We start from the raw sequence: 22,928 nt of genomic DNA, 5'->3' as shown, positions 1-22,928 counted from the left end.
CATTTCAGACAAATGGCTGTCCAGTCTCTTCTTAAAAACTTCCAGTGTTGGAGCATTCACCGCTTCTGGAGGCAGGTTGTTCCATTGGTTAATTGTTCTAACTGTCAGGAAGTTTCTCCTTAGTTCTAAGTTGCTTCTCTCCTTGATCAGTTTCCACCCGTTGCTTCTCATCCTGCCATCAGGCGCTTTGGAGAATAGCTTGACTCCCTCTTCTTTGTGGCAGCCCCTGAGATATTGTAACACTGCTATCATGTCCCCCCTCATCCTTCTCTTCGTTAAACTAGACATACCCAATTCCAGCAACCGTTCCTTATATGTTTTAGCCTCCAGTCCCCTAATCATCTTTGTTGCTCTTCTCTGTACTCTTTCTAGAGTCTCAGCATCTTTTTTACATCGTGGTGACCAAAACTGGATGTAGTATTCCAAGTGTGGCCTTACTAAGGCATTGTAAAGTGGTATTAATACTTCATGTGATCTTGATTCTATCCCTTTGTTAATGCAGCCCAGCACTGTGTTGGCTTTTTTGGCAGCTGCAGCACACTGCTGGCTCATATTTAAGTGATTGTCCACTAGGACTCCGAGATCCCTCTCACAGTTACTACTATTGAGCAAGGTACCCCCTATACTATACCTGTACATTTGGTTTTTCTTGCCTAACCTTACTTTTTCACCATTGAATTTCATTTTGTTAGATAGCGCCCAGTGTTCAAGTCTGTCCAGGTCCTCCTGTATCTTAAGCCTGCCAGCTTGGTGTCATCCGCAAATTTGATGAGTTCCCCATCAAGATGAAGATGTTGAAGAGCACTGGGCCTAGAACAGAGCCCTGGGGCACCCCACTACAAACTTCCCTCCATGTAGATGCGGTTCCATTGAGTACGGCCGGTCAGCCAGCTAAGAATCCATCTGGTGGTGATGCTGTCTAACCCACATTTTTCTATCTTATCGAGTAGTAGGTTGTGATCTACTTTATCAAATGCCTTACTGAAGTCCAAGTAAATTATATCCACAGCATTCCTCTGATCCACTAATTTTGTCACTTGGTCAAAGAATGTAATAAGATTTGTCTGGCATGATCTGTTTTTGACAAACCCATGTTGACTTTTAGTAATGACTTTGTTTGCCTCTAGGCGTTCGCTGATTCGTTGTTTGATTATCTTTTCCAGAATCTTCCCAGGTATTGAGGTCAAGCTGATAGGTCTATAATTTCCTGGATCCATTTTGTTTCCCTTTTTTGAAGATGGGAACTACATCAGCTCTTTTCCAGTCCTCTGGTAGTTCCCCAGTTCTCCAAGATCTTTGAAAAATATAGTTCAGTGGTTCTGAGATCACATCTGCTAGTTCCTTGAGAACCTTGGGGTGTAATCCATCTGGTCCTGGTGATTTGAACTCGTCTAGGCTGGACAGGTGCTCACTTATCATTTTCTTGCCTATCTTAACTTGTGTTTCTATACTGTTTTTTATGGCACTATTTTTGATAGGTTGGTCTGTTTTTTCCCTTTGTGTAAAGACAGATGCAAAAAACGAGTTAAATAGTTCTGCTTTCTCCCTATTGCTAGTCACCTTCTTACCACTTTCCCCCACTAATGGACCAATCGTTTCCTTCACTTTTTTCTTGTTTTTTACATGTTGAAAGAAGCTTTTTTTGTTATTTTTGACTTTGGTCGCAAGACTTAGTTCATTTTGAGCCTTGGCTTCCCTCACTTCATCTTTGCAGGTTCGGACTATTTGTTGATATTCTGATTTAGTTATATGCCCCTCTTTCCACTTTCTATACTTGTCCTTTTTATCTTTCAATTTGTCATAGAGTTCTTTATGCAGCCATGCTGGTTTCTTTTGAGAGCTGTTATTTTTCCTCTTTGTTGGTATTAAGGTAGACTGGGCTTCTATTATCTTGCTTTTCAAAATTTCCCAAGCTTCTTGCGTTGTTTTCCCCTGGAGGATTCTCATCCATGGAATCTTTCATCCTTAGAGTATATGTGTGTGTGTTTAAAACATATTGTTGCCATCTGTCATTTTTGAAAGGAAGACAGTGTATAAAGAAATGGACTTGGGGACAAATTTAAAAAAAAGACCAAGAAACAGGAAATCAAGGCAGATGTTTTCTGGAAGAAGCCTAGAGGGAGAAATGCATTTCAGATATCTTGGCACTGCAGTATATTGCTTGTATTATAAATATGCAATATATTGTACTCACGAGAAGGGCAAGCATTTATTTTTTCTCAGTGGAATACTAAACAATCTCTCTTTTTCTAAAAGAAATTTTAAGTGATAATTATACCGTACTTTAGGAAAAAATGTACTGAGATTAACAGATGTACGGAATTGGGCATGTCATAACTGTATAAATACCCAAGGGAGAAAAGCATGATACTTAATTATCCTTTCTATAAATACCATTATGTTGAGGGTAGGGTGTATCTTTAGAAGGGTTGAATTGGGGGGGGGGTCCTTGGTGCTCTTTGAACTTAGTTGTTTTCTTGTAGATATTTCATTACCAAACTATATAACATCAGTTTCTGCTAAGAACTGCCAGCACTCTGAGCCAGCTGTACAGTGGTGGGATTCAGCCAGTTCGCACCAGTTCGGCAGAACCAGTAGCTAATTTTTTGTTGCCTAGGCCCAGAACAGACTTCCAGAAGTGGCATCCACACAGAGAACTGGTTGTTCACATATTTGAATCCCACCACTGCAGCTGTAGCTTCCAAATGGTCTTTAAGGGTAGCTCAGAGAGCATATTGCAGTAGTCCAAACATGAAATGACTAAGGCTTGAGGGACTGACGCAGAAACTCCTGATGTAGGAAAGGCCACAACTTGTGCACAAGACAAAATTGTGTAAATCCTGTATGCTCCTGTCGTATATGAAAATGAGGAATTTCCAGTTTTTATTATAGATATAAAATTAAGGGAAATTGAATACTCTTGAGTTGAGAAAAATGAAATTGATTGAAACAATTTCTAGATAAGCTGATTCTAATAAAGACTGCATATTAACAAGGTAAGAAAAGTGCCCTTCTGTCCTGGGTTTTCTATTAAACGTTCACTCAGTGTCCAGTTACATATCGTGACTAGCATTGCTGAGAGAATAAAATATTAAATAAAATTATTAATCTCCATAATTGGATTCTTCTGCTTTGTTTATGATTTTTTCATTCAACCTTTTTCCTCTTGACTAAGCATATAGTTTCAATTTCTTTCAAATGAGACTATTCCCTCAGATGAAAGGAGCTATATTTTAAAATGGATTCTGGAATGGTTTTAATGGCTTACTTATTGGCTTGCCCCGGTTAAGACTCCAGACAGTCCAAATGATGTAGATCACAATATAGTACCTGTTGGGCACATTTTCATTCATGGCAGAAACTATTATAATGGCAGTTATAAGTTAAATATAGAAATTACCCTGATTGGTGGCCATGAAAGGTTATTTCTTGTTCTTTGAACAATCAGAATTTTACCTTTAATTTTGGCAACAGCAGTCCTTTAGAATTATTAGAAGCTGTGTTTTCCAAAAACAAAGCTATAAGTCTAGTTTTTAAGTATTTTGATTATTTGAATCCCCTTGTTTGTTGTGAAAATTATTTTTCAGTACACGTATTCATTCTGTAAATATTTTTGTCATGGTCACTATGATCTTTAAATAGGCAGGAGCTTTAATTATGAAAAGATGAAATATGAGGAATAGTTTAACTTTGCTTGATGTTAATACATGATTGTACAACTTTATGAATGTCACTTTTGGAAATTGGCCTTTTTTTAATCTTTTCAACATAATGGGCAAAGTCAGGCAACAAAATGTCCACACAAAACAATCTTAATTGTGTATCATGCTTTTGTAATGGTCAATATGTCCAGTGGCCTGCTTGCTGTTCAAGTTTTGTGTCACATACATTTCTCTTCAAATCCAAAGCAAGCATACAGTATAACAATAAATAATGATTTAAATTATTGTGCATTCTAATTTGTGGCATGTATTGATCAACTTTATCATTTTCTGCCTTTTTATTGCTTTCAGTTCTTCCAATTATCGGAGTCTTCCCCAATGACTTTTGCATTCATACTTCTCCAGAATATCTAAGGTTTAACTTTATTTTTAATGCTTGCATTGAGCAGTTGGTTTTACACTATCCCTTATTAGTTGTCCTTGTAGTCCAGCTGTCTCTAGCAGAATTCAAAGGCTTTGCCATATATCTACACTACCTTATTTGAACCTTTTTGCCTCCCCATAACAATGCTGTTTGCTAAAGGATGAACCAGGAAAGGGATGGGATTCTGACTAGTTGTCACTTTTAGCAGACTCCCATTAATCATAACTAATAGTCTAATGGGATTTTAAAAAGTGAGGATGCTCAGGGAGTGCTATGCAGTAATGCCAATCTAACTTTACCAATTTGAGCAGGGCAAAGCTGCTCCTCAAAAGAAACTACACCTTTTCTTTTTGTGTACTATTCAAGTGTCCAATAGAGGAAATTTCACACCTTTTAGTTTTCAGAAATATTAAAGACTATCTGCTATGCTGTCTAATTTGTTTTAATGGGCAACCCATTGGGCAAAGTGATCTGGATTTGCAAGGAGACAATTTTCTTCAATAGAACTTTTTCTGTTGCTTAAAATTTCTCTCTACCTCTTACCTGTCATTTGCTAAAGGCCAGGAGAGCCTTCTATCCAAATACTGTGTTTGGCAGAAGCCTTTTCAGTTTTGACAAAAGCATGCTGGGAAATTTCTACCCCACCCATGCCAGATAAAGTCTGCTTGTCTTTTTGAAGAGCACCTTCTGCAGAAACAGTTGCTGAAGTTTAGCAAGTACAGTCAGAAAGAATTATAAAGCAAAACACAGCTACAAAGAATTATAAAGCAGAACACAGCCAAGACCGCTGCTTGACTTCACTTTAAAATGAAAAATGGCCATGCTGATTTGCAAAGTAGAGCTTCCCTTGAACTTTCACTGAAGGGAAATACCACTTTGAAGACTGACAAAGTCTTTTTATAGACATTGTAAGAAGGGACTGTGATTAGATAACAATACATCAATTCTTCTTTTCTATGACTGAGAAGCAGTATGCACATTTTAATTTTATACATGTGAAGCATAGGCTGAAAGTAAAAGGGTCTGTTTTCAAAACCATTTGTGGTTTAGTTTGCTTTTAGATTTACAGTGCTGTCTAACTTTGCAAATCTATCTTTTGCCAACTGATTCACATTTTATGTTGTGTTATTTTGCTTATTTTTCTTTCAGAATAATCCTCAGAGTACGGTAGTTGTCAAGTAGCTGTTATAATACTCTTACACTTCTAATAAGAGACATTAAACTTGTGTCCATTCTAATAATTTATAAAAAAATGGGATATTCTACCAATAGTAAACTTATGTGCAGGCACTCTTGGGATAATTCTGATAAATCTCATAAAAGAAATATTGATAAAAACATGAGATTACATTTTGTAATTTTCAGGAACATTTTGAAACTCACCTTAAAAGTAAAAATGAGTAAAAACTACCCTTCTGAATGCACTCCTTCCTAGTCCCTTTCTCCTGCTGGACCTAACCGTATCTTCCTTATTCTCATGTTTGCCTCCTTGTAACATTTCCTTTTTCCTGTTGTCTCTGCTTGGAAACACCCACATAAATTATTTACTTGAATAATATTTTTCCCTTAAGTCTTCTCTTCTGAACAGTAACTCCCTTAGCAGGAAATCTTTCAAAAAGTTCCAAGTTCCTAGGACTTGGAAACCAAATGAGAAATTGAAGCCAATATATCATCTCATCTGCAGAGTTTTGAAGAACAGTACATTTTCAGCACTTTCCACTATTGTTAGCTATCACAACAAGATTATTCAAATGAATCCAGTCTTCTATTTTTTGTGCAGACCTTATAAGCCCTTATAAACAGAATACTGACACTGATATCCCCTAAACTCTACTGAAAATGTTACCTAGCCTGATAATGAAATGTTCAGAAACCAACCCACAAGCTCGGAGAATGAACCTTTACCCTCACCAGTCTTCTATTTCAATCTACTAACTACCCATTCTGAAGATTTTCACCAATACAGTGAGAAGAATGAAAAAGGCAATGTGCTGGAAACCAAGATCATTTCCTAAAGTTGCAATCTGCAAAGAAAATTAACTTTCCCAAACATCTCGAGAACAACTTCAAGTCTCAAATAAGAAACCATAATATAGAATACTTACAACAGCTGAAAGTCACATTTAGCTCTTAACGTTCTAGTGGTTTATTTTTCACAAGATAGGTTCTGTTCCAGGCACGATCAATGATGAGACTGGAAGCAGACTCACTCATTGTTTTCAGACCTCTCGATCTGAAGATTTCTAATAGCGGAAAAGTAGTTAACAACAATTTCTGAATGTGACTAGAAAAGGAAACCAACCATGGTTTGAGTAAGGTAACTATTCCCTCATCTCCCAATGCTCAAAATTGGGTGGAGACTGTGGTTTTCTGTTTTCCTCATGAGGCACAACTGTCTGAAACATTTATGAGTGATGTCTGGTCCTCTCATTTATTCACAAAGGTTTGAAGAGTTGATCTACTGGCCAGTGCTGCATTCTTCATGGTCATCAGTCTTCAGTCTACCATTTCTAATTCCATCCACTCTGCTGGAAGCCCATAGTTTAGCCCTTCACAACCCATTTCCAAAACAATTTTTTAAAAAATTAAATTTTAAAAAAGTAAATAGTTTCTTGCCATGCTTGACTGTGTCCTAAATGTTTATTTATTTCTCTCTATTCCTATTATACAATTTCTTTCCTCTGGTTTCATATTTATCAGTCATTCTGTTCCCTCCATTTTTTTCCTCTAGAGCAGGGGTGTCAAACTGCTGGCCCATGTGCCGGATGCGTCATCCAGAAGCTATGCCCACCCCATTGCTGGCAATGGCAAAACCGCCCTGATATGTTGCACGATGTCACGTGACATCGCAAGTTTGACATGTCTGCTCTAGAGCCTCTTTCACTTCCTGAATCCACCAAATATTCTTTTTCATACTTCCCATTTGCTTAACTTTACACATTTCTCTAGCATTTCGTACAATAATTCTGTTTTATTCTATGGTATTCCAAGCAACTTCCACATTCTCTTTCCGTATGGAAGATTAATCTTACTTGTAATCTATTTTCACACAGGACTGTGTGCTTTATTCCTAAAGCCATTCTACTTCACTTTAGTTTCTTTCACTTCTTTTCTTTTCTTCCATGATTTTTCTTTCCCCAAGATCTATTCTTAACTAAGATTGGTCTGTCCCACATTCAGAATCACTCATCATCTTTCAGCAATATGTGCTGTGTAATAATTAAAGACAGCATGCATAATTTACCTGTGTTTGATCAATATAAAGTTCTTCAGCATGGTCATATAAGTTATCCAGGTTTTCAAAAGCTATTTCATATGTTTTGGAAACATAAGTTACAGAACTCATTGTAGGAGCAGCTATAATAGCATCAAAGATAAAATATCCCATCGAAATTTCTGCAAAAGGTTTCATTCTTCAATCCTTTTGAGGGACAAAAGTATATATACATATAAAAGTGCTGATCACCAATCTGATTGAAAACAGACTATGAAATATTATTATTGAAATTGAATCAATTTAGAATGCTAATAAACTAGGGCGTTTCTAAAATAAAATAAATGTATGCCTAGAAATTAGTCATTTAAACTGAAATAAAATTAGAATGCATATGTTTCAGAAGAATGGTTTCTTTATTTTTGCTACATAAAATAACACTGTCAAATGTATTTATATATTTAATATATCTGAATTTAACAGAACTCCTGGTGTCTTCATGGAAACACCATTTCCCTGCATAGGGAAAGTGGGTAGATAATTGCGCTCTGCACTCATAACTGTCTTCAAGGGGCATCCCCTGCTGGAACAGGGAGTTATGTATATTATTGGACTGATACATTCATAATAATAAGACCCCTTTTGGATTTCTAGCTAGAGGCTAGTTAAAGCAGTACCATATAATAATACATCTCACAATGACTACATACTCACATATGAAATCTCCCCAGCACAAATTTCTAGATTCAGTTTATTTCAGGGGTCTATCTTAAGACTACTGTGGCTTAGGGCTAGTCTGTCTGGCCTGTTTATCTTGTTATCAGAATGATCAGTTGATAATAATAATAGCAATTGCACTTAGACTAATATACAGCTTCACAGTGCTTTACAGCCCTCTCTAAGTGGTTTACATATTGCCCCCAACAATCTGGGTCCTTATTTTACTGACCTCGGAAGGATGGAAGACATTTCACTTCTGGATAGCAGAAGTGATTAAGTTTTTTGGATGAGAAGCGAAATGTCTTCAAGGAAAAACAAAGAATGTCCAGTTGCCTTTTGAAAAAGCACCTTTGAGACAGCCATGACCTGGATAACAGCGAATCTCTATAGATTTTCAAAGTATGCTTTCCCATGTTATATTGTCTCTAATGCTCCTATCCGTTTTGGGCAGCATACTTTAGTTTGTTGTATACTAATCACAGCAATTTATTGGATACTTTGCAAAGAAAAAATAACTGACTTCAAACAAGTCACACAACACACAAATGCACACACAAGCCTTGACTTGTTTAAAGTTAGTTTTTTTCTTTGCAAATTATATATATATATATATATATATATTGTGTGTGTGTGTGTACACACACAGTATATTTAAAATATATATTGTGTGTATGATTGTGTGCAAGATAGAGCAAGTAGGCAAATAATTAGCAAACTAGGAGAGCATGACCAGTGGGAAGACTAGACAATATGAGTCCAGACTGAATACCTCTGGAATTGGATTTAGATTGAGGGAATTAATTTAAAGGTATGCTCCCCAAGCATTATACTGCAGAAGAATTCACCAAGATTATATTTCAGAAGAATTACCCAGGCATAATCATAACAACCATGATTAAATGGGCAAGCTGCTACAATGGGGTGGATGAAAATATTTGATAATAATGGATATTGAGCAAATAAAGGCAGTTCTTTTGAATGATTCATATCTATAACTTTTATATTCTTTTCTTGACATTTAAAGCAGATTTAGATGACTAACTTTATTTTTTTTAATCTAATGACTGTTTTACAATGCAGTTTTTGTTAACTCTCTTTGCTATTTGCATCTTGCATACCACTCATCATAATGGGTCTTAAGCAAATATAAATATTCCCAAACAAAATTTCATTTTCATTCTTCACGTATACTGAACAATAAAAGTACTGATATGGGAGGAAAAGTATGCATAAATCTGATGTCTGAAAACAGACTACTTCACTCATGCCTTTTATTTTTTTAAAAAAGAAATCATTTATAAACTATTTATAATATTAGAAATTCATGAAACATTTTTACTGTTGAGGTTGCCTTGACTCAAACATTCTGATATTAAACACTTGAAAGAAGGCCTTTATGAAACAGATTTCCTCATGAGGGGATGAGATTCCAGTGGGAATAGTAAACAGCACAAGGCCTTCATTTTCCTCTTGTATAATTTCAGGTTTCTTTTTTAAAATAGTTAATAGGCAGAACCTAAAGGCAACTAAATCACTCTTCTTTTTTTTATTCAAAGGCTAAGTGTACTTTATGCTTTATTTAGAATATTCTTTCAATGTATCATACTACTAAAAGAAGTATACTTTTCAGTGGCTGGACAAAGATAACAAATACCTTGGTACAAACATTAAATGAGATGCTTTGATAGTTTGTCTCTCTATTTACATGTTATTCCAAAATGTGCACTGAGTTTTACAAGTTTGTAGTCTAGGGCTATTTTGCTATCATAAATGTTAACTAGAACTTTTAATATAGAAGAACCATAGATATTTATTTGACATTTTGAATTTGATGAGATAAAGATATACTGAAAAACTGAGTCTATGGTCTTTTGAGCCATATAAAGTCACATCTCTTCCAGCTCCAAATCGATCACTTGATTCACTGAATAATACCATCCAGATTTTTTAAAAATAATAGTACTAAGTTATATTAGGCTTTGTTTTTCAGGTTATTAATATACAAATGATTGCCAAATTAAAACTGTTCAGAAAATAATATTTTTGATATTGTTTACAGATAATGATATAAATAGATGGATGGATGGATGGATGGATGGATGGATGGATGGATGGATGGATAGAGAGAGAGAGAGAGAGAGAGAGACAGACAGACAGACAGACAGACAGACAGACAGACAGACAGACAGACAGATCAACCGTGCTGTTTGGAAAGTTCAGTTTTAATAAGTAAAATCCTGGAACTTAGTATCATTCTATTGATTTGCAGAAGAGATATTTATTTTGATATAAATTATATAAAAGCTTATAATTATTACTCTTTTCAAAGTTACTCTTTTTAAAAATACTTTAAAAATAAGCATATAATTTGATTTGTGTGTTTGTTTGTGTGTGTGTGTGTGTGTGTGTGCACGCGCGTGCATGCCTGTGCATGCATTTGTGTGTGTTCCCAGGCATAACTCATTTCTTATAAATGACAAAAAGATAAACCAGAACCCTTACCTTTCACTTCTGCCTTCTCAAATGACATAGAAGTCACTGAGTCTGAATCAATGAAGAGTTGATAGTATTTGACCCTAGCCAGTTGTGGTCTGGTCTGAGATTGAGGGAGGATGATGTGGTAAAGATCAAATCCTGAGAATTTCTTGGTGTTTTAGCAAATCAGATAACATCTTCTGAATGCCCAACCTTGTACAGTAGTTAAGTGTAATTTATTTTTGAGGAAGATTATGTTTCAAAGCTTTTATTGAAACAACTAATTCATCGTTCATGCCATTTTCAAGAACAAACAGAAAGCTGGAATACTTAATGCCATTTCTTTTATACAGAGCAATAAAAAAAGGCAAAGTTTAAATATATTAACTACAGTCAAAATCACCTTTTTATTATTTTTAGTAAAACATACACATTTGTTTTATAATGCCAGTTGGGTTTTTATATGTAAAACTTTTCTTTATATGCCCTAAAACAAAAACATAAGGGACTGAGGCTATTTCTTTTTTCAAGAAATTGACAGCTCAATCATTTGATTCAATTGTCCTCAAGTGAAAATAAAGAATATGTCTTGCCTAATGACTAAATGAATAAAGTTTTTCTTCTTTATTATTTTTATATATTAGTCAAATTTATATAGCCAAAAATTTTATTCAAGATGATTCTTGGAGGTGTACAATAATGCAACAGAATAAACTATATAAAAACAATTATATAAATTTAAATAAATATTAAATATTATTAAAATTAACGGTGAAATATAAACAAATTTCAGGTCTGTAGAGTTTAAGTATTATGTTAAATTGATCATAGAGTAGTGCATGCCACATGCAGTAATACATTTATTTTAAATCTACTATGGGATTTTACTTAATAGAGTAAGTTATTGATGGGCATTTTGTGTAGATTATCATACATTATTTTATCACAGTTTAACAGCCCTTTCTTACTTTCTTCAAAAGTATTTTGGAGCATTCCTGGTTCAGGAGAGTGGTACTTTGCTGTCCCACTTCCTTTTTAATTTTAAAATATTTTTTTTTAAAAACAAAAACTAAGAATTACACTAGATGTGGGTCTATGGGCATTTCAATATCCCTGGGCCTTGTTGGAGATATCAAAACAAATAATAATGTAGCTTTATAGAAATTTAACGCGCTCTAATTGTTCTCATGTTTTGTGCTCCACTTTGATTTCAGAAAATGTTGATGATGGATAAGAGTAACTAAAAAAATACCTGAAAACAATGTGGGAAATGTCCTAAATCAGAGGTCCCCAACTTTTTGGGCACCAGGGACCAGTTCCGTGGAGAAAGTTTTTTCTGCAGACTGGAGAATGCATGGTTTTGTGTGCTGTCTGCATCCCACAGATGAGGCTTCGCTTGTTTGTGCATGACCGGTTGCTGGCATGATTCCAAAATAAGAGGAGTATGATAGTCGGTTGATCACAGAATTGGTGAGCACCCGTTACTTCTTCCACAAGTGCAATTTCACCTACTTGATGTCTGAAAAAAGGTTAAGTCTTAAACTTTCTTTTCTTTAGTAAACTCTGGTCTTAAGGTACTCACTCTAGCTTGTAGTATTTTTGTAATTACATAAAAGCAATGTCTTTATTCAAATAAAGAATATATGCATGCTCACATATGTATTCATTTTGATAATCTGGAATGGAAAAACTTTTGAGGGATGCAATATAAAAAATGAAACATTTTCTGTGTTTATAGTTTATCATCAGAAAATCACAGGTTGACTGTGTCCAATTGCCAGGATCGACAGAAACTACAAAAGACAGGTAGCCAAGTCCTATGCCATGAGGGTTTTATAGATGATAACCATCACCTTGAGTTGTACCCAGAAAGCTACTGATAACAAGTGCAGTTCATGAAGCAGAGATACTTTATGTCATGCCCATGATTGCCTCTGCCACTGTATTCTGGAACAGCTGTAGGTTCTAAGTAGTCTTCAAGGATAGCCCCATATAGAACATGTTGCAACAGTCAAAACATGGAATGACTAAACCATGAGTGAATGCTGAAGTGCTAGTCCAGACATAAGTATGGCTAGATTAATTAAAGACTTTTCAGCTTGCAGCTGCCACCTGCTCCTTGAACAGGATCTAGTGCTCACCAATCTCAGTCTAGAAAACCCCTGTTGAGATCTGCATAGCCTCAAGGTAGGTTAGTCATTCATATGATTTTATTTGTAGTGAAGTGCAAGGCTCATTTTGAGAGTTGAATCTAGTAACAATACATACGACATTCTGTATTCAGTATACAGTATGATGGTTTGTATTCATTGAGAAGAACTGGAATTCAGAATTTAAACTAAGCATAAATTATTACTGCTGGAAATAGAATTCAGATTCAGGATATTGTCCTTAAAACATAAAGATCTCTTCCGGTTATATATGTCTGTGTGTATGTGTGTGTCTGTGTCTGTGTATATGAACATATACTTTGCAGTACAGCCCGTGACTGTGGGATTTTCTTCAGTCAAGTATTAATAGGTCAATCCTATTTATTTTTTTTAAATTAGCCAAATATGGCTAAGTGTTGCTATTTAGCTATATTTAGGTATATTATCATTATATTGATGACACCAATTTGCCATTGTTCAGTTACTAAAGAATGAGCTCCACTGAAGAGAACGCAACTTATTCATAAAAAGATATTATAAGATCACACTTTTTTCTCAGCAATTTCTACTTTCTGATTTATATTTAAGTATAGCTGTATTAGCTGTACCCGGCCACACGTTGCTGTGGCTCAGTCTGGTTAAATGGAAAAGAAAGAAAAGAGAAAGTGCACGTTTCTAATATATTTAATTTCACAATGCTTGTGGGTATACAATATTTTTGGTTGTTCCATTGTCTGTGCAGATATAAAGATTGTCTGGTTTGCTGACTCTAGAACACACAACATATAATTGTCCATGTGAGAAGCAATCTTTGTCTAGATCTAAACTGCACAATTCTAAAGATTGGCCCTGAGCTTTGTTGATGGTGATTGCAAATGCCAATCGAATTGGTGTGACATCTATATGTCATCTATATGTGACATCTATATGTGACATCTATATGACAGGTGTGACATCTATATAATAGTAGGTATATAAAAACATGCACGTATTCGAATGCAACGTTGTGTCAAAATTTCAAAGCAATCGGTGAAGAACTTTTGGAGATTTAAGATTTTGAACAAACAAACAGTTACATTTTTATTTACATAGATTATGAAAGAAGAACGATATAATAGGATGACGCTTTCTTTCCTTGACAACTAGGCATGCTGTTTCTGCTATCCAGAGGGCAGAGAGTACAAAGCTTGTCACATTTTCTGTCTGACCAAGTCTCTGATGTATCCTCCTAGGTTGCTTGATTTTGTGTTTCTATTTCAACTGTTCCTCTTCTTGATGACCAGTATTAATCTTGATGATTTTCCATTGTATGTTATTATTATTGTATTTTATGCTTACCTTTTATTTATATTTAGAGATTAAATGTGTATATATTTCTGTATCTTTCTGATATACATATAGTATTTTATAGAGATTAAGCTATCCAGATCTAATATGGACAAAATAAGTTTTCCATGAGACAGGGTTTACAAACACAAAGCTTATCATTGCTCTATGAATAAATCTTCAAACACATTTTGCTGTTATATAGAAATGAAGACCATTTTATTAAAAAATGATAGAATGACATTCTTCAGGTATGTGTAGTTCAAACACACATCTATCTTCATTTTCTACCCAATAGATTAATGTATGTTCTTACTTTTTAATTGTAAAATAATGGAGTAACTGAAATGATGAATAAAGGAAGAAGATTGCTGATGTTTGTTCCATAATTAAACACAGCAATCTGACATTTATGGTAATATTATATCAAGATTATATCATGTCCAAATTACAGATACTATTTTTGCTTAACATAGGTGAAAACACAATTCCTGAATATGCAGGCCAAGATGCATAAAATATAGAACAACAAAAGCTATTTTAAACTGATTTTTCTAGCTCTTAGAATCCATCTCTTAATATTTAAAGTAAAGGAGCTACTAGGGGAAAAATTGAAAATACTTCAATATTGCAGGAAAAATAGAAAATATGTTACAAAATATATGGAAAGTGTAACAAGTTAAATGCCAGCAAAGATGTTCATTAAATCATTGTGACACAAAGTAGTCTTTAAATAACAAGTGCCCGAAGGAGTCGGAAGCATAGCATGAGGTCCAATGGAACTGGAGGTTTGATTCCATTGCCATCCAAGCGGAGATAACGGAGCTGTGGTAAATTTCTCTCATAAACATAATCTCCTGGGATAGGAATTGGGCATATTTGAGTTCCATTAAGACCTAAAAAACACCAAATAAATATGAGAAAAGTTACTGTAATAAATTTGATACTTTAGAATATATATTTTTTGCATTGCTCAGAGACAGTAAGATCACCAGTCAGCATTGTGTTCTTCCTTCTCTTATGGAAGGTAAGACAACAAAATAGAGATGTTTTGCTGGTCAACCATGAGTTAAGTTGCAAGGATACCTTGAATGTCATTTCTGAAATTATGAAGATGTTTGAGTTTTCTTTGCCTCAGCAGGCAACAGAATCTGGCTGGTCTTGTCTAGGCTCAAAAGCTAAATAGGGTCAGATCTGGTTATAACTTGGATGGGAAATTTACAGAAAATAGCTTCTAATATTTAGATGAAGACTTGGGGTGGAAGTTGAAATATGAAGAAAGTATGAATGGTTGCCAAGAAGTCAAGCTCAACTAGGTGACTTTATTTTTTTAATGGAATTTGCAATAAATTGTAGTTTATCTGTCTATCTATCTATCTATCTATCTATCTATCTATCTATCTATCTATCTATCATCTATCTGGAGTTGTTGGCAATCAGGATATATATAAATTTAATAAATAATTCTCAGCATTGTAATCAAAGTGAAGTCACTGACAATTTAAATGGGGGTTTGATGTAGAAGCACGTTTAATATTTAATTTATTCCTTTTAAACCAGGTTGCAAAGGGCACAAAGATCCAAATACATTTCAACGCTTTCTGTAAAGTTTTCCATCAGCCTGTTTATAAATCTTGTTTGACTTTTATTTTACAACATCATAATTAAGGTAATTTTATAATTTTAGAGAAATGAAATTATTACCAGTGTAAGTAGATGCATTTGAGCAACTCCAAATTCATAGGTTTGTAAAATGTAAAATTAGAGATGGTGAAGTATGTACATCTCAAGATGGTATTAAAGGGATTAAGAAGAATCTTTGTACCGCATTGTCACTGAAATTGTTGAAAAATGACAATTGCCATAAAACTGATACAGAATTTGATAGTGTAGTTTTCCAAATATTGGAATGCATATAAAATATTGGAATGCATATAAAATAAGGTTGTTTGAAGAAGTGAATTAATTGTGAATTAAAGAAGAAATTGATTAGAAGAAGTGAAATAGAAGTGAACTAAAAATCGTTCTTCCTGGATACGGAAGAGCTACGTTTAAAGTGCTGCTCAATTTTTGATATTAGCCTGGTCTATTTCTCAAAACTATTTGATGAATAAATTGAGATAAAGTTATATTTAAAACTACTTTTGGTCATAAGGGTAGAGCTGGGGGTAGGAACTCTAATGCTGACATTTTTATAAGAGTTTAATAATCAAATAAGTCAAATAAAATTGTGAGATGGTCTTTAGTTTCACAGTTACATTGGTGTTCATAAATCAAAAGTCCATTTTGTTAAAGAATTATGTAATTATTGAAATGTGGAAATTAGGTCAGCTGACTTTAATGAATGTATTTTGAAATTGCTATTGTAATGGAAAAAGCTTAAAACAATTTCAAGAAATATAATAAATATTTAAGGACTACTAAAGTTCCGCATCCACAGTTTTAACCATTACATTCAAATCCCCGAATCTTTGTTGAATGATACCTTTAAATATAATCCTGGCAATATTTTACCAGATAAATCTCAGACAAAGAATTATACAATTTGAAGGTGCACTTGAATTTCTCTCTTACTTTTTTTAAAGTTAAAGCACCCTTACAGGGAAAGGAAAAACGTTCACCTTTATTTTTGCCAGTCTTATTTTAAAGGTCAGAAACTCATTGAATTGTCTTCAGCAACTTTATGAAGGGAAAATTTTCTTGAAGTAAGAGAGTTTTAAAAATAAAAAAGCATTGTGTTGAATAACAGTGTATTTGCATAGAAAATAAAACACAAAATGTTAAGAAGAAGGCCATCAAAAATGCATATACAATAATGTGAATTTCAGCGAGCATTTCTATGTGTTTCTAAACAGAAAGCAGGTGCAGTTGGTTCACTTTCCCATGGATTTATTCATGTGTTTCAGTTTCCTGTAATTTTTTGTAGTTTGTGGCTTAGAATAATTTTTTGTGTATTCTATTCTGATTTATTAGATATTTCTGTTCTCTGCTATGAATATCTATTAGGCTCATCTATACATTATCTCAAGACATAATATAAAATGTGTGGCTGGTTTTTTAAGCTTATGCCTCCTACCCCCATCCCATCTATTTATCCACTACTAAAGTTTAGAGTTGTCATACAATTCAACTATTTGGTGCTCATCTTATTACTTCATATTCACATTAAAAAGGAGAGAAACTTCATTCTCAGAGCTGCTGGAATCAGATGGCATATCAATTTAATATATCATTATGGTTAGTTGCACAGGTAGCTGATGCTTAGACTGCATTTAGCCTATTTACCCACCTATCAAGTCCTTCCCAAGGACCTGGGATCAGCAGATGTTTGATGGTATTATTATTTTGTTTGGTTGCACAGCCAGATGTTTAATTTGGATTTGGCATTTTTATTATTAAATTCTTCCATTATTACTATTATTCTGATGTCTCTTCCTAGTTGGGAAGGCGAAAACTTTGTTGTGAATACTGAGCAGCATTCATCATGATTATCTTAATTAGTTCTTGTACTGTTGTAGTAATAGACATTTCAATAGATAAAATACATCAAATAATCTTACATAATTTGTATTTCTGATTTTTGGCTAGTTCTGATTAAAGAAGCATTTTTTTGAGTTATCCATTCTAATTCTTTCACTTGGAATTGGATTCTGACCAGGCAGATCCAAGTGAGTTCCAAGGACAGTTTTATGATATTAATTGGATTGAATTTGATTCTGATTACAATTGATTACAATGAGGAGAATAAGATCCTCTGAACTGTAACTTTATCTACCTGTGTTTATATCCAGACCTCTCTTGAGTTGAGAAGATGGCCTGGGAGGGGACCTGTGGTTGGATCCATGCAATGGTGTCAGCCTCTTTGAGGGCAGAAACGATCCCTTTGACCTCGAAGGAGGTGATGGTATCCCTTTTCTCAAGGGGCACTCATGGACTTTGCCACTGGGGCCCATTACTGTCCATTTTCCAATCTTCCCTTTATGGCTATTATTATATGTTCAGTTACCTTTTGCAGAGCTGGGATGGAAGTAGTGTATTCATTCTCATATTATTATTGTACTCTCAGTATATCTTGATATCATTGGCTATGTTATCCTTCTGACTAGCTTGGGAGTTGGAAGTGGGGAACCTTGTGCTACAGTGATTTGCTTCCTTCCTCAGTAGTCAATTTTAATTGGCATTGAATAGGGAAGAGATTGTGCCCATAATCCCTCATTAATGGGGTACCTTAGGGCTCAATGTTCTTAACTGTTGCATGAAATTGCTTGGTTATGTTATCCATAAGTTCAGAATCTAGTATCATTATATTGTATTAATTGTATATACCAATTAATATAATCTACATGGCTGCACAGGGGAGGGGAAGCTGTCAGTGTACTTATCCAATGTTTGAAAGCTATTCAGGAGGAAACTAAGAGGAACAGACTCAAGATCAATCCTGTCAAGACTGAGTGGCTGGCTGTTTGGGATTCCCTAAATCTGGCACTTCATGGCTATCACTATAAAACAGTACAAGACTATTGTTCTTGGATGAGTTGCACTTTGGGAGTTCCCCTGCTTTGAATTCTTGCTCAAAGAAGTCCAGAAGGGCCTTTGTATAGGTCTACCTTGTACAGCAGTTATGCAAACTTTCTTCAGTTTGGAGGCCTTTCCAACAGTCAGCTATGCCCTATTTCAGGGGTAGCAACCTTGGCTCTTTTATAATTCGTAGACTTCAACTCCCAGAATTCCTGAGCCAGCATGGCTGGCTCAGGAATTCTGGGAGTTGAAGTCCACGAGTCATAAAAGAGCCAAGGTTGCCTACTCCTGCCCTATTCAATTCCTGATGTGACTATCCCATGTATACGGGATTGTCCCTTGAAAACCATGCAGAATTGCAGCTGATTCAATAGGCAGTGGCATAGGCAATAGTGGGAAATTCTTGTTATACCCATTTTCATTACTGCTTAGAGACCTGCATTGGTTATCAAATGGCTTCCCAGTGAAATTCAAGTTACTAGTTGTCATTTATAAAGAAATTCATGGCATAAGGTTTAATTATTTGAGGGAGTGAATACTTCTAATAATTTCTATCCATTTAGTATAATTGCACAAAGTGGGTGTGCTTTGGGTGCCTCCAGTTAAACATTGTTATTTTGCATAAGCAAGGATGCATGCCTTCTCTGACATGATTCTAGGGTCTGGAATAGCATCCCGCTCGAGATACATACATATCCCACCCTTCAAATATTCTGAATGGCTCTGAAGACTTACTTTTTCTGATGCCTGGCATTAGGGTGTTCGTGGAACTTTTGACATTTTTTTGTTTGTTATTTGTATGCTTTATATAAGCACTGATATTTTTATATTATATATTCTTTAGAAAGAATATGAGCCACCCAGAATGTTTTTGGAATTGAGCTGCCTTGAAAACTAATGAATAAATATATAAATAATAATAATGTATCATTATACATGTGAACAATTTCAAAATTTTGTTTTTTTATTCTATTGTATGAAACATAATCTGAAGCATATTATTCAGAAGAGAGATCATCTAATTACAAGATGACAAATATCTGTAAATAGTAGGAAAACAGAGTTACTACAAAGACTTGGGCCATATACACTTACTATTGATTCTGTTGTTATCAAGATGAAGATGCTCAAGATGGATACCAATAGCTGGGATTATGGTGAGTTCATTGTATGATAGCTGAAGATCAAGAAGGGATGAAATATTAAAGACTTTGCTTGGTAAACCTCCATCAGTTAATTTATTGTTGTTCAGCCGTAGGGAAACTAATCTGAGCATTGTTTCAAAATAATTTTCTGGTATTTCTTCAATAGAATTACTGTCCAAAAATAGCTGGATCACATTAGCAGGAAGGATTGGTGGCATTTTTGTAAGGGCATTTTGAGCAACGTTGAGTTGCATGAGACTGCTTAGTCCTTGGAAGGTGTTGCTGGAAAGAGCATTGTCCAACAGTTTGTTTTGACGTAAGTCTAACATAGTTAGGTTTTCCAAATTGTTGAAGACACCTTGAGGGATTGTACTTATTTTGTTTCTTGCTAAACGCAATTGTTCAAGGCTTCTTGGCAGGGGACCAGGCACTTCTTCTAAATAGTTGTCTTCCAGATACAAGTAGAGTAAACTTTTTAAATTGTTAAACACATCCTTTTCAATTCCATCAGTAGTGATTTTGTTATTGTTCAGATTTATCCATTTTAGTTGGGTGACATTCATAAAAGACTTCTCTGTAATTTTTTCAATAAGATTGTTTTGGAGATAGAGATACCAGATTCTTGGTGGGATGGCAGGTATTTCTTTAATTGCCTTGCTATCACAGTATAAAGCATTTGGGAAGTTTGGAGGACAGAAACATTCCTGTGGACACTCAAAACTATAAAACAACCAGTTGTATGGATCAGACTCATCATCCATTGTCCACACAATATTAGCTATGAAGGTTACCAAAAGGCTGGAACAAAATATTATATTCATAGTTTACCTTAAAAAGAGGGCAAAATGAAGTTACAGAATACATGTGCATCTTTTGTTTACAGCAACAAATAACATTAATTTTATAATAAAATTTGAAAATTTATATTTATTCTCATAAGACTAAAATATAGTGTTATATCATTTCTGTCTGTTTCCCTACCCCAACATTTATTTTTAAAAAGGTGTTGCTCAGTACAGCACTCTGCAGCTAATTTGTGCATCAGTCTAGAGTCTTGCTACTCAACTAAGCTGCATTCACATTCAATATTTGTTCAAAAGAAACTTTAAAAGAGGTTTGACTCTCTAACTGGTACCAGATAGGTTTACCTGGTCTTACCCTTAACCTGGCAACATATTTATCTACAAAAAAATCAAACAGTCTGTCATACATCAAATGATTGACACCATTGCTTTTATTGACAGATTTCCAGCCTTAGTCCAGTGATTCTTTAAAGAATGTTTGTATTCTGTGATGGGAAAGCATCTTGATCAGATTTTCTAGGTCAAGATCTTATTATACACAGAAGAAGAACATCCAAGAATATTAGAGCTGCTCTTTGGGCAAGTGTCCTCTAAGTGTGGAGGATTTAGTTTGAAAAATCTACTACTTTGTTTTAGTTATTCCCTTTGCTACAAATTATTGGCTTCTAAAAAAAATGTAATTACTTTGAAAACAGATTCTGTCTAGATCTTCACTTCTGTTGCTTGACATAAAGAATTCTTAGCCATGATCCATTCTTACAAAATTCACATTGAAGGTAATATTTTCCATTGCTGTATATCAAAAAATGAATACAAAAGCCAAATTTCTATTATATGATAACATTTTTACAATTCTCTAATAGTACATCTCAAATTATAAGAATCTTGATTGATAAAAATTAGTATTTAAAAAAGGAGAGACCAGCTGGAAAAACATATACTGAAGTGCTCTAAATAATTAATTAATAACAAACAATATTAATGTTGAAAATTAAAGGGAGTATTAAAGAAACAGGAAAACAATATTCTGCTTTCTGTATGGTGGGAGGTGGTGGTGGCTGTGTTTGTATACTATTTCTCTACAACATGAAAACCAATATCACAATGTTCTGTTAGGCTTTGAAATTGATGGATAATTCAAAATTTCTAGGTATCATATAAACTCAGGGAGAGACACAGAAGGAAACTAAATAATTTTGAGGGAATACTGTAATTTATTAATACATTAATTTGACATCTCCTTCTTCTAAATAAATACACATGCTTATTCCCAACATTTTCCTCCATAGGTTTGGTACAGGAGGTACCTGAAAAATCATTAAAAATAAATAACATTTTTCCTTTCAGTACTAGATGTATTTTCATTTTTCAGAAATTTGTAGCATTCAAGTCTAAAATATACAGGCACATCACCCCAAATACCTGACTTTTTTTTTTTAATTTAACACTGTTTCAGATTCTAACTTACCTCAGCTTGGATTCTCTTCTTTCTATGGTAACTGTTGCTAGACTATGTGAGATGATCAGGCAACAGGCAGTGTTTTATGAATACAACCTAATATATATATATGTGTATGTGTGTGTTTGTGTGTGTGTATGTGTGCGCGCATCGGTGACTACAAATTTAACCCCTAAAATAGCTACTTACCTCAGCACCTACACAACAGAATACAGGAAATTCTGTATTTCCCATCAAGATGCCTTTGGAGTCATTCCCGGTAAATACTAAGCTCAAGTTTTAAAATAATGGACTGATTGTAGTAGAAATCAGTAATATTAATGCAGATACATTCAGATATTTGCATTCATTTTCAAGCTATTCTAATTAGAGAACAAAGAATTTAAACTAGTGCCATCTGTTCCTGTGGAAATCTTTTATTTGATTTTGATTAAAAACAGATGCAGGAATGCTTTTACAGATATTATTCTTGATTAGGAAGACTAGAGAAGACAGTTCAGAAGTCTTGATGAAATATATTTGCTACTATTGGAAGAATTTGATACAATAAGAAAAATTTATTGTCTCCAAAATAAGGACATTTTCTAGGATTAAAACTTTGTCACATATTTTAAATTTTGCTTTTACAATCACTCTCCATTTATATTCTTTATGCTTAAATCCTGTTAAGAATTTCTTTACATCTGGCTTTCCAACTAAGGATATGTCCATGACACATGGGAGGAAGAAGAAATAGGACTATTTCTGGTTATGCTATTACTATTAGCATAACCAGATCAATATCCCAGAAAATCTGTCTTTTTCATTGGCTGATTCAGCTGATGATGTAGCGTAAAAGACACTTATAAAAGCTAACAAGTCTCATTGAGTAAGATGTGGATTCATCTCATCTAGTACAATCAACACAGACTTGCAGCATTTTTCTAGGTTTTCATTACAGAACACCTGATCTAAAATTGAAGTAAACATTTACTGTTTGCCACTGCTGAAGAGCAAACAAGCATAATGGCCTACATGTTTCATCAGTAGTTG

General features: G+C 34.4%; 2 protein-coding genes across 2 annotated transcripts in view; both read right to left on the bottom strand.

The window, feature by feature from the left end:
* EPYC (epiphycan) overlaps positions 1-7,498 on the bottom strand; it is a 21,773-nt gene extending 14,275 nt beyond the window's left edge. The window contains 1 exon segment of the mRNA XM_029283527.1: positions 7,331-7,498. Coding sequence (XP_029139360.1) covers positions 7,331-7,498 — 168 coding nt within the window.
* Positions 7,499-14,700: 7,202 nt separating this feature from the next.
* KERA (keratocan) lies at positions 14,701-20,455 on the bottom strand. Its single transcript, XM_029283477.1, has 2 exons — positions 19,585-20,455; positions 14,701-14,867 (listed from the first exon to the last, which is right to left on the bottom strand). The coding sequence occupies exons 1-2, from the start codon at positions 20,453-20,455 to the stop codon at positions 14,701-14,703; spliced, it is 1,038 nt and encodes a 345-aa protein (XP_029139310.1).
* Positions 20,456-22,928: the final 2,473 nt, after the last annotated feature.

The sequence above is a fragment of the Protobothrops mucrosquamatus genome, unplaced genomic scaffold (genome assembly GCF_001527695.2).
Source record: "Protobothrops mucrosquamatus isolate PMUCROS unplaced genomic scaffold, P.Mucros_1.0 scaffold_65, whole genome shotgun sequence".
Lineage (NCBI taxonomy): Eukaryota > Metazoa > Chordata > Lepidosauria > Squamata > Viperidae > Protobothrops > Protobothrops mucrosquamatus.
The sequence above is the reverse complement of the archived record's forward strand: the minus strand, read 5'-3'. Positions and strand labels throughout refer to the sequence as shown.